Source organism: Hirundo rustica, chromosome 4 (genome assembly GCF_015227805.2).
Source record: "Hirundo rustica isolate bHirRus1 chromosome 4, bHirRus1.pri.v3, whole genome shotgun sequence".
Lineage (NCBI taxonomy): Eukaryota > Metazoa > Chordata > Aves > Passeriformes > Hirundinidae > Hirundo > Hirundo rustica.
In genome coordinates, this window is record NC_053453.1 from 65,180,753 (window position 1) to 65,192,648 (window position 11,896).

Genomic DNA, 11,896 nt, shown 5'->3' on the forward strand with positions numbered 1-11,896 from the left:
AAGAAAAAAGGGGAACTTCCAAGGGTGTTAAATGAAATTTATTGCAGTGCCTGCTAGACACTTAATTTTTTTGTTTTGTTTTGTTTTTGTTATCTTGACAGAATCCAAGAAGAAGAAAAAGGAAGGCAAGAAACAAGAGAAGATGCTGGATTAATGGAGTCAGCTTGGGCAACGTGAGAAAGGGACATCAGCAAACATGATCAGTAAACAGTTTCATTTATACCTAGGCATTTTATCCTAAAATTATTTATAGCTTAATGGTACCATAGAAGGAAAAAAAAGTAAACACACACAAAAAAATGCCTTTTTTTTAATTACTTTAGTATTTTTAATGTATAACCCTAACAACAATTTTTAGAGGCCTGTAATAAAGGACTCCAAACTCATTTAGAAAATTATGACTGTTGTATATTGAACAATGTAGAGGATTTTAAAATATTTTTTTTTCTTAAGTCTTGCCATAGGTCTCAATCTGGTAATTAGTCCATGCAAGCAGAACCTGAGCCTGTGTGGAGCTCTGCTGAAGCCAGTGGTACCCTGTATGAACATAGCACTCTGGCTGGATGCATTCATATTTAAGGTTGGGACCTTATATCTGAAAAATTTGGGCTTCTTTCTTAATATCTGATTACATCTGCCTAACCAAATGAAACTATTTGTTTAAGGAAAGGATGCGGGGATTTTGTTGAGTATTTACAAGTATGGGGTTTTATTGGATGTGTGCTTAACATTCATTCCAAAATGTCACCATCTACAGGTAAAAGCCAGTAACACTCATTTCCTCTACCATATTTTGAATGCTGGCAGTAAATCTAAAATCTTTCAACAATTGGACATAAAAGAGTCCTAATTTTTCATGATTTTCTAATAATGATTTTTCAAAGTGGAGTGATGACAAAAATTTCCACTTTTCAGAATATCAGTATTGGTAGATGGTAGTGTCCTCCCTTTCACCTGTAAAAGCTGAAAAATGCTGTATTTTATTTGTTCATTTTGACAGAAGGGGGAAAATCCTTCCCTAGAAGGAATTCCTTCCCTAGAAAAGATCTAGTTGGCATTGTTCTGATTCTACCTGACTCAGCTCCCCTTTGTATCAGTGGCAATATTCCTGTTGATCTTAATTACAACTGGTTTAAAAAATACTATGTCTGGTGGGTAATAAAAGGACAAATCCGTTTGGAAACCACCAGAGGTAGTTCATATTTTTGACCAAAAAGGGACAATAAGTGTGAGATTATTTTTTGTTTATCTTTTAGTAAAACAGGAAGGAAATATAAAACCAGTATCTTTTGCTTTCTTCCATTTTTACATAGGCAAAGAGATCTTGGAAAAAGCTCAGTCAACATAAAATTAGTTGTGATTTTTTTAAATATAGTCTGCAGGGAAAAAATAATAAAAGAAAAATTACAACCAGCTGTTTTTCAATTTGCTCAGTTTTACCTAATTTATATGATTCTGAATCCTGAGAGAAGTCACAAACTAGAAAAAAAGATCTGACAAATGGCTGGTCTGTCTCAAGGTAAAGAAGTTGTTTAACAAGCTGACAACAAGCAGACTAAAATTTTTAGAGGAAACATAAGGAATTTCAGTGCCCAAATTAAATTCAAAATCCTTGCTTTGGAATTCTAAATCTTAAAATTCAACAGCAAGAAATAAGCTTTGCCATTTTTGTTGGCTGGTCAAGAGGAATAGTCTGTCTTGTACTCCTGCATGGTACCCACTGACTTCAGTGAAGCTTCAGCAGTCTGTGTTCATCTGAGTAAATCACATTTCTCTCTTGGGATTAGCTTGTAGACAAGCAGAGAGTCTTTTTTTTTCATACTAATATCAATCCCTTTTTCTATGCAAAAAAAAAAAAAAAAAAAAAAAAAAAAATTGTAACACTTGTTGAGCTTGCCCTCTTTTTTCTCATGTGGAGGGTATGGCTGATCTGGACTCACAGTGAGGCAAGTCCTCCTCTTCCCAAACACTCCTGAAGCCTGCTAGCCAAGGGTGCACATAGCTTAAGGTAGACTAACCTCACAATTATTTCCCAGACTCCTTGGGTGTGTTTTTCAGTCTGTGTTGATGTTCTTGTTACTTTGACTATGCTGTTAGACATACCTGAGTCCATGGTATAGTTAAAAATGTCCCCCACACACGGTGGATGTGCAATGACCAAATCTAAAATCATAAAGGCTCATATTTAGGTGGTTCTGGGTGCTATTTGGTTTGTTCATGGTCTAATCAGGTCTACCTGTGCTTGTGCCTCAGACTTAAACTAATGGTTTGGTAGGTCTGGTTGAAAGCAAAGGGAGAAGGAAACTTTTTTCACTCACCAAAGGTTTGTCTGTCTAAATGCTGCATCAGTTCACTTAAAGTGGCTCAGCTTTGAGTGCAAACACTGTTGCACCATTGTCTCACACTGGTTAATCTTGTCCATGTTTCACAGGGAGCTGGCAGGAATCGGGAATGATGTCGAGACCAACACTTTAATTGTCCTTTAGCAAGCCTTGGATGTGACTTCTTATTTCCACCTCCATGAGTATAAAGACAATAAATTTCCCTGTGTTTCCTCTGACGCCTTATGGTCATTTCATTTAACTGCCCATCTGGCTTGTTAAAGGAACATTCCTAATAGTTTTTGAGGGAAGGCAGTCAAGTCCCTGTGGTGGCATAGGGCCTTCATAGAGAGAGTTTACAGAAAATAAGGAAACAAAGCAAAAAATATCATGTTAGGACCAGAAGAAAATTCAGCAAAGGGTGTGAAATAGGAGAACATTTCATATGTATGACTCAGCCGCATATGTTCTGATCTATACTGGCATCTTATTGTTGATAGCAATTGGAGTAACAGTTTATAAACTTAAAATGAAGAAAATTTCCAATGTGCCAGAAGAAAACATTGAATGAAACGTCTAGCTATGCAGGAGGTGATAAAGTAATTCGTGGCAGAACACAGAGGAATATTGAATAGGTCAATCAGGTCAGCTCTAAAAGGAGGCTCCTGGTACTTAAAAGGAGCGCTTGTTTCACTAGTGACATTATCAAAAAGCAAAAGGTAAGATTCTGAACAAAACCTCTTCCCACCCATCTTGATCAGTTTCTACTTCAGTCATTCTGAAACTTCTCCTTATTTGCTTTCTTATCTTCTACCCTCCCTGCTTTGGGAGGGCAAGCGTGTCTGACAGTGCTGTGGGAGCAGCTACTTCAGATGAAAAACGTGTTTACCCTCTTGGTGCTATCCTATTACAATGAAAAATGACTTAGCATAGATGTGTTCCTTACCTAGTTTAACGGACAGAAATTTGTTTCATGAATGTCCCTCTCGAGGAATGGTTTACATCTTCATTTGCTACAGCTGTAATGGAGTATGGGGAGGTGATAAAAATCCCTGAAATGACAACCTTTTTCTGAGCACTCAGATCTCTTAGAAAAGAGATGAGTGAGTTGCTGAACATCAGCTATGGATGACTCTATATCCAGACTCTGGGTTCTAGTGAGTTTAAACCTGAATATATTTGGATATATCTCCCTTCCCTTTCTCTAACTAGGCTGAGGCAATGCTTCTTTCAGTTAGACTTGTCTATATCTTGGTTTAAAAAAGGATTTTCAGGATTGTGATGTTTTTTGACTTAGACATATCTTCTGACAGAAATGCCCATAGTGAACGTGAGTCACTGCTTGTCAGCCTGGCCTATTTAACAGTCTGTAACATGCAGCAAAACTTCTGGGCGAGGCTCCAGGAAGGGAAAATGTTTGTTGTACATGCAGGTAGATACTAAATTGTAATTTACTTATTTTCATCTTCTAATTCCATAATGACATTCTAGGCTGAACTGTTTTTCAAAGGAGAAAAGTTAGAAGAAATTAAAGAATAACGATTATAAAATGTATAAACAGGCAGCTTTGGAGGGTTGGTGAAGAAGAGACAGACAGGAAGTCAGGAGCATTTTATACAAATTTCTATTGCATGCTCCTTATGTTTGGAAGGCAGAACTACTGGTTGGCACATTTGTTTTTATGCTTTCCTGATTTGTGCCTTAATTAAAACCAATCAAATATAAAGTATTACAGAGAAGTAAAGTCCCACTCCAGCCTCAAAAAAAAAAAAAAAATTCAAGTGGGGGCAAAGTCAAAAGGAGTCTATAGCTAAAGTCAGTGTTGAGGGTGGGACAGCAACCTGATTTTCCCTCAGTCTAGGAACTGCAACGACATTAACAAGAGAAACTCACCACTTTTCTAAAGCATTATATTGGTGAGGTGTACACCATTTTGATATGACATGGCAGTCTTTCACATCTCCCAAATCCTGCTAAGAAGGGGAAGCAGTGTGTTAGTGGGGGTTAGGTATCTTGTATTCAATACACTTTAATTCTCTAGGACAGCACTTCTCTGAAGCTGAGACTGAGTTCCCTCCTTTGCAGAGACAGGTTATACCTCTTGCCTGCCTTCCCACCCTCATCCATAATTTTGATAGCATTTGTAGGTTTTCTGTCAGTTCTGCTAAGGCACTCTACTTCTCAGTTAAACTTCTGTGGATGTTGCTGATCTTTCCTCATCCTTGAGATTATATTCTCCATTTCTTCCAGGACTGTTGCAAAACAGCCCCAGGAAGCCCATACCATCAGTTTCCTCTGGCTGGGTCCTTCTGAAATTAAAAGACACAGTAGCACCTTGTTAATCACTGTGTGACAATGAACAAGAAAGTATGGTAACGAGCAAGGGGAGTCCCTGGATTCACTGTGAGGGTGGATTCCTGGCAAAAGTTTCCTCATAACTTGACTTTGTCAAAGCTTTCCAGGGGACAGAAATGATCATCTCAAAAATTACAGACATTGATGCAGGAGTGTCTGCCTTCAAACAAAAACAGTCCAGGAAACAGAAAGACACCTTAACTAGAAAAACAATGGCAAGAAGCTGCATCCTTTACCATGGTCCTCTTTTAACATCAAATTATCATAGTACATGGAGCTTCAGGGAAAGACTTGCCTGAGCAGATGTAGAGCATGGAGAGAGCCTCTTCCACCCATGCGTGTTTGCATTTGGAGAAGATGTAGGTAGTCTCATTCATAGCAGCATAAAACTTTGCTTTTGGACCAAAACTAAACAATGCTGAAATCTAATAATTTTCATAATGGCCCCGTTCTGCTATTCATCACAAATGGCGGTCTGTCTTGTGGCCTCATCACTCTGAACGGAGGAAAAATCTGGGAAAACTTGAGAATTCAGCTATATCAACTATTATTATCTCATTTCTGGGGTTGTACAATCCTTTTGTCCTTTTCGTAGTTTGCCATTAAAATATGGAGTGTCTTGGAGTCCTAGATGGCTAATGAATTCTGTAAGTCCCTCCTAGCCTTTAAATCACTTGGTTTTGAGTGAATTGTGTATGAAAAATCCTGTACATACAGATTTGACTCTTTTTTAAAAAAAAACAACAAAAAAACCAAAACCTCCAACAAAACTGGAAGCATGAGTGGATTTATTGATGAGATAAAAACAGAGGCTCACAAGTATTCCCATTTCAGAGGTCACTGAAAGTTAAAGACTGTACAAAACCTTTAACCCTGGATTCAGCGACGGAAAGCTAGGAAAATGGGTAGCCTCTGCAGGGCTGTCTTACCCACAGCAAAATTCAATTAATTTTGCTGATTGAACTCTCTCACTCTAATCTACCTGGCAACAAGACTTTATTTAACTTTGCTCATTAGATCATTCGTTGCACTCCCCATATTACAATTACATAGTTCATCTAGACTTTTACAGCTGAAGGAAATGGCTGCGCTAGCCTAGTGTGTTGTGGTTGCTGAAGCAGAGACTTTCTGCAGCTTGGAGCTAGAATCGCCTAATGCAGATGTCAGCATCAGACACAGCGGCTCTCTAAATAAACACACATGCATATTGCATATATATATATATATATATATATATATATACACACACACACATTTGTACATGGGGGAGCAAAACTCTAGAAAGGTGCACACATTACTCTAAATGTGAATCACAACCAGTGCTGCCACATTTTCAGGCTGTGGTTGAAATGAAAGAACTTTTTGTACTGTGCTGTTATTTAAGTGAGGATAACTAGTAGGATCAAGAACTAGATTTCTTCCCACTTGCCAGCACTTCAGTTTAAGGATAGCTGTGTCCAAGGGAAAGGCAAAACACATGCCAATGAAATGGCCAAAAGGACTTACAATCACAGTGATGTTCTCTTCTGTCACACCAAGTGCACACAAGGGCTTTGTTCAAAGCTTCAAAGAGGACAAACTGCTTCAGTTAGGTGCAAACAGAGAACCATTGGCAGGAAAAGTCTTTTTCTCTGCCAATAAAAAGTGAGGAGAATGGGTAAAATAAGATGGAAAAATAAAAGCAAGAGAGAAACCATATTAATTCTTGTAGTTTGATTGGTAAACCGAAAGGAGAAATGAAAGTCAAAATAACAAAGCCTGAATATCATGTTCAATGGATTTCTAATTCTGTATATATCTATTAAACCAGTGCTATATGATATCTTCTTATGGGTTACTTTCTTTTCCTGTTCCTTTTCCTTTTTTTTTCCAGTTTGTATATTGATTTTGTAAGCTAGCAGTGTGTTACCTTTTCAATTTTTTTAAAACTTGTATGAAAGCCATATATCCATGTTGTAGAATGAAAGCATTAATCCTGTAACATCCCTTAATGTTTCCCTTAGCTCTGTGGGATTGTGGGGGGGGCTCTAGCGAATGTATATGTTTACCAATTGTATCAGCATAATTTACTTGCTCTTAGTGGCGATAAAGAATCAAATAAACTAATACATGTACACGTGGTGTCCTCATTTGGTTGTGGGAGCCGTTTCTGGAGTTTCTTAAATTAATTCTCAGTACTTAATGGTATCTCTTAATCATACTAATATTTGTGGGCTGTAGGTGTTGCTTGTCTCACAAACAGATTTGAAAATTGGGAAAAAGTTTTAGTGTGTAGAAAGACGTCTGGCAGAAAGTGATTCTAGCAGAAAAAATTCTTTGGTTTATGTGCACTAAAGCCTCTCTGCCACAATTTTCTGGCACTTTACAGTTCTTTTAAGCAGCTTTTCTCAGCATACAGTTATTTCAACCTGTGTGATATTGACACAATGACAGATTACAGATGAAAATTTTGATGTTTTTTAAAATTATACTATCAGGTAAGCAGCAGTAAACCCTTATTCCCAGTCCTGTCATGCTCAGCTGTTAATGTGTGTGTGTGTTTGGTGAGAGGTGATTAAGACTCAAGACTAGAACAAAAAAGCAACTTTCCAATTTCCCTGGGTTTTTTCCTGTGTCCAATTATTAGTTAAAATCTTAGAATAATTAATTAATTATTCCATGAAAACCATTCCATCAGTCACTGACAAAAGAGGAAGATGCTTCACAGTTTTTAGAAGACAAAGAGATTGATACAGATTTCTAAAATTGTTTGGAAGAAAATTAAGTGTTGTAAGGTATGAAAACTGACAGTACATTCTTCAAACCACTAATGGACTCAGAGACCTAAATCCTATCCTTGGAAAGGAGACCAAGTACTTACTATTGTTTAATTACAAAAGAAAAATGTAAATTCCTTTTTAATATGCTGCTTAGCAGTTAGTTACATTTTTAGCTTATGGAGTAGTGAGAAAGTTTTAAGATGCTCTGGTACTTCCATGTGAGATATCTGATCCCGTCAGTAAATGTGAGCTGCTTGGGGAGTGTGTCAAGTCATGGTTAGCTTCCCTAAGGTTCAACGTGCAGGAGACATTTATGGATTTCTCATGTCCTTTCCACCTCTGTCCTCAGATGCTGACAAGAGCTATAAGCATGGAACAGAGCTTTTACACCCATTTTTTTTGGCTTTTGGGTTGCTTTCCTGGAACAGGGTCCTAGGAGGCCACCTTTGTCATTACATGGCCTTTTTTTTTTTTTATGTATGGAGTATATGAATGGAGGGGACTTCAGAAGAGACCCAAGTTCTGCTACCACATTCTGCTCCAAATGTTTGGGAATAGTGGTTTCTTTAGGTGGGTCTGGATGGAAGGAGGACTGCCAGAGGTGAGATGTCTGCAGGCAAGTATCTACCAGCAGCACAAAGCCACTTTGAGAACTTTTAAGACCCCAGAGCTGATCTGGTGCACTACTACAGCTGAAGTTCAAAAGCTGTTTGCACTTCATCATCTCTCTGGCCTTGCACAGGATAGACTTGTAGTTAATACTCAAATGTGTGATAGTCGCCCTTGCACAGACACAGAAATGCACTCACTTCATTCCCTGCTTGTAGATGATGCAGCAACGCCTGATTTTCACTGAGAACTGAGGATTTGCGAAATGAACTCTTCATGTTCAGGATGAAACCTTCTTACCAAGAAGTAATCCAGGTTTTTGTCCATTATTATCTTTTATGGTGATATGGAAAGTCACCAGAGATTCTCTCTGTTTTTCTTAGTTAGCTGGTACTAATTGTCTCCAGTGAAACCCAAAAGGAAGAACAAAACCCTGTGATCTTGTAGTAAAACACAATTCTGTTATAAAATCTTCACTGAGAGCATTGTTGAAGAAAGGTTATTACATTTGTGGTCAAATGAGATTTGGCATTAAATATAAATATGCATACAGAGAGTATCTTTTACAGAAAAACGTCTCCACCCTTATTGGGTACCCTGAGTTACAGAAGGTTTTGTTGCTACACAGTCATTGTAGCAATTATTGTCTCCATTGGCAAAGAATGTGGGGGAGTTTTTTTGTGTATTTATTCAGTCTCTTCTTTGTTAGTTAACACTTTTCATTTGCTGCTTTACACCATTTCTACCACAGGAGCAAAAGATGAAATCTTGGATCTTAAAAGGTCAGTAACAATTCTTTTGTTCTGTTCAGTACATAAAGCCCTGCAAGTCCAAAAGACACTAAAAATCTGTCTTTAAAAGATGATTTTTAGTTAATTAACAGCTATTTACAAGTTTTTATTCCTGGTGTTTACTATTGGAATTTCTGGGGGCAGAGTAAGAGAAAAGTGTTTTATGTTGGTAATGAGGGAAAAGCAAAGATCTTTCCATAATGATAATTAACTTGAATACTATTGCATTTTGAGATACAGGGGTTTTGTGTTTTTTTTTTTTTTTTTTTTTTTTTCTCCCCCGATATACAATTTTAAAAATCCTGCTGTTCCTAATAAAAACATTCTGCACCTATATAATTATGTGGGGGTTTTGTGGCAGAAAGCATTTTTTTTATTGCATTGATTTTTAAATTTTTCATTGCTCATTACAGCTCACTAGAGATGCTCATGGGATCTAGATGTTCAACTTTGGTCAAGTGCAGTCGATGCTGCTCCAGGGTGCACAGTGGGGCTCAGTAGGATAAAGTGGCTGCCTGGGGAGGTGCTTGATTCAATAGGAATCTCCAGCTGGAAGGGTGAACCAGCTTCCAGTTTCTCCTCAAGGCATTTACGGTGGAGGTAGTAGCCAAAGAGATGCAACACAAGGCAGTATTATCCCTATTGTTGTTTTCCCTTTCCTTTCAATTTCTTCCTTGCTTGCTTGCTCTCTTCCTTTCTTCCACTTTCTCCATGGGCTTAGCACTCACACTGCTGACCCAGAGTTTGGGATTTAAGTGATTACCTGAGAAGAAACATGTCCATGATGTCTGCAATTACATGAAGTCACTGCTGCAAAAAGTCTTAAGACTTCTGTGGGACAAGAAGCTATGGGAAGAAAATCTGGGGAGAAGTGATTTTGAGAAGTGGGAATAGAATCCCCTGATATAAAGGTCAACACAACAAAAACCGAGTACATGTATTGGAAAAAGACACAAGAAAGGACACAGACTGCAGCACTGAAGGATCCTGTCCCAAATATAGGTTTGGCTGGGTGCTTGCTGGAACTGGCTGCAAGGTAAGCCAAGTATATCTGACATATAAAAATATGTAGGTCATACATATATATACACACACACACACATTTAGTACGTCTGACAAGATATACTAAAAAAGATTTATGTTGAATTTTGGGTATATTCCAAATGTGAACTGGCCCATTTTCAGCATGGAAAAATGTGTTGAGACTCATGATATAATGTGCAAAGATCCTAAAATATGTAATATCTCAGTCCTGTAACAACTTACATGAGTGCTGTGCACGTAGTCCTACTGACTCAACAGGACACTTCCAGTGTCAAAAGGGGTGTCAAGACCAGGTCTCCATTTATCCTTGGCTGGGAATGAAGTGCCGGGTTTGTTCTCTTTGCTGCTGTCCTCCTTTGCTGACAGGGGTCCATCACACCCCCTGTATAACTGAGTGTCTCAGAGACAAAACATACACTCCCTCAGATAAAGACGGTTTTGTAAGTAGCTGAATTTGAACTGGGCCTGGGTTATCACAACTGCTTCTTGCTATCTTATCAGGAAAGCTCCCTAAATAAGCTACTGCTCTCTGCTCACATGTGAACAAAAAAGACTGATTTTCCTTCTGTGTATGGTGCCCTGTAACCTTTCACATAAGGGTCGCAATAACTGGTACAATAGAGTAAGAAAAAGGCAATGGAAAAGGAAACCACCTTCCTACTCTAGTATTTGTGCTACAGGTCTCTAGAGACTTCATCCAGGGAGATGAAAAACAGTGTAAGCTTAAATCCAGAAACATACTTTACTTGCTGTTGTTATTAGCAGCAATTACAACGATATAACAGCCATTATTGTGATTTACTCTGTAGTTTGGTGATACACTCTCAGTTAACACCTTTCATTCAGAGGCCTCCGTGCAGTTTGTCAGTGCTAAGCATCCACCGCCCCTGTGTGTGGGGTCGGAGGTTAATCTCAGAGGCTGTCCTTAAGCTCCCTCTGTAGTCAATGGAGCATGACAAGTCCATTCAGTAGGCGATTCAGACTAGAGGGCTAATTTAGCAAATCTGAAAGATGTCAGAAAGGGCCTCTTTCCTTGCTAGATGCTGAGGGAGCTTAGGGAAATGAAGCGTATGAGGCTGACTGGAGTTTTGCTTGGTAGTTTGCCCTTCCAATAAAGTTGCAAGTTGCTGAACTGGAGGCCAACACTTCAAAAGCGTTTAGGAATTTAAAAAGTGAAGTGTCTTAACAGCTCTGAATACAGGGACCCAAATATGTAAAAGGCAAGCGGAGAACAGCCATGTATTGCGGCAGTGAGTGAGTTTATCTGAAGTCCCAGAGGGAAATTGCCCTGCCAGATGGAAGGACTGCCCACAGCACGGCTGGGAGGGACCAGAGAGTGGGAGAGAGGCAGCAGTGGAGAGCTCACTGCCTCCTCCTTGGCCCTGACGTCGATATTGAGGAGAGGGGAGACAAAGTCCCCGCTTTTGTTCACTTTGCCCCAGCTGAGGGAGGGGGGGAGGCCGGGCCCGTGCCCCCTGCCGAGCCCGGGGCCCTTTGTGGCCCGCAGCAGGTGTGAGGGGAAGCTCCTGTCCCCGGGTGAATGCGCGGGTGGACGCGGATGCCCCCGCTCCTTTCATGGCCGTGCTGGGAACCAGGGCAAAGCCGCATTTCTCAACAGCAGGCCAGTAATTCCTGGAAACAAGCGAGCACAGGAAGGGGCCGTGAAGTGAGAATGGGGATGGTTTGGGAATAGCTCTGCAGGACCACTCCTTATATTGCTTTTCCCGCTGACAAATTCAGGGCTTCATCCCACAAGGCGATCAGCATCTCCTGAGAGACCTCAGACTGGTACCTTAACTGCTTTTCTCTGGGAAAAGTTCATCTGGACGCCTTTTAAATTCTTCGCTTGGAAGGGGCTACACAAACTCAAGTGTGATTATCCCAGCACCCACAGGCCCCTCTTCTGCACACCCCAGTTCCTCACTTGCTCTCTGTTTGAGGCGGGTGAGCTGTCGCCAGCTCGATGCTCGTCCCTCTGCTCCCGTATCAGCAGCTGCACTCAGGAGCTCTCAGCCAA

At 39.7% G+C, this 11,896-nt stretch overlaps 1 protein-coding gene across 4 annotated transcripts in view; it reads left to right on the top strand.

Annotated features, from left to right (window-relative positions):
- PTN (pleiotrophin) overlaps positions 1–6,790 on the top strand; it is a 75,008-nt gene extending 68,218 nt beyond the window's left edge. For all 4 annotated transcript variants that reach the window (XM_040061287.2, XM_058420176.1, XM_040061286.1 and 1 more), the window contains exon 5: positions 102–6,790. In XM_040061287.2, the coding sequence (XP_039917221.1) occupies positions 102–154 (53 nt within the window). In that variant the 3' untranslated portion in view covers positions 155–6,790. The remainder of the gene's footprint in view (positions 1–101) is intronic.
- The last annotated feature ends 5,106 nt before the right edge of the window (positions 6,791–11,896 follow it).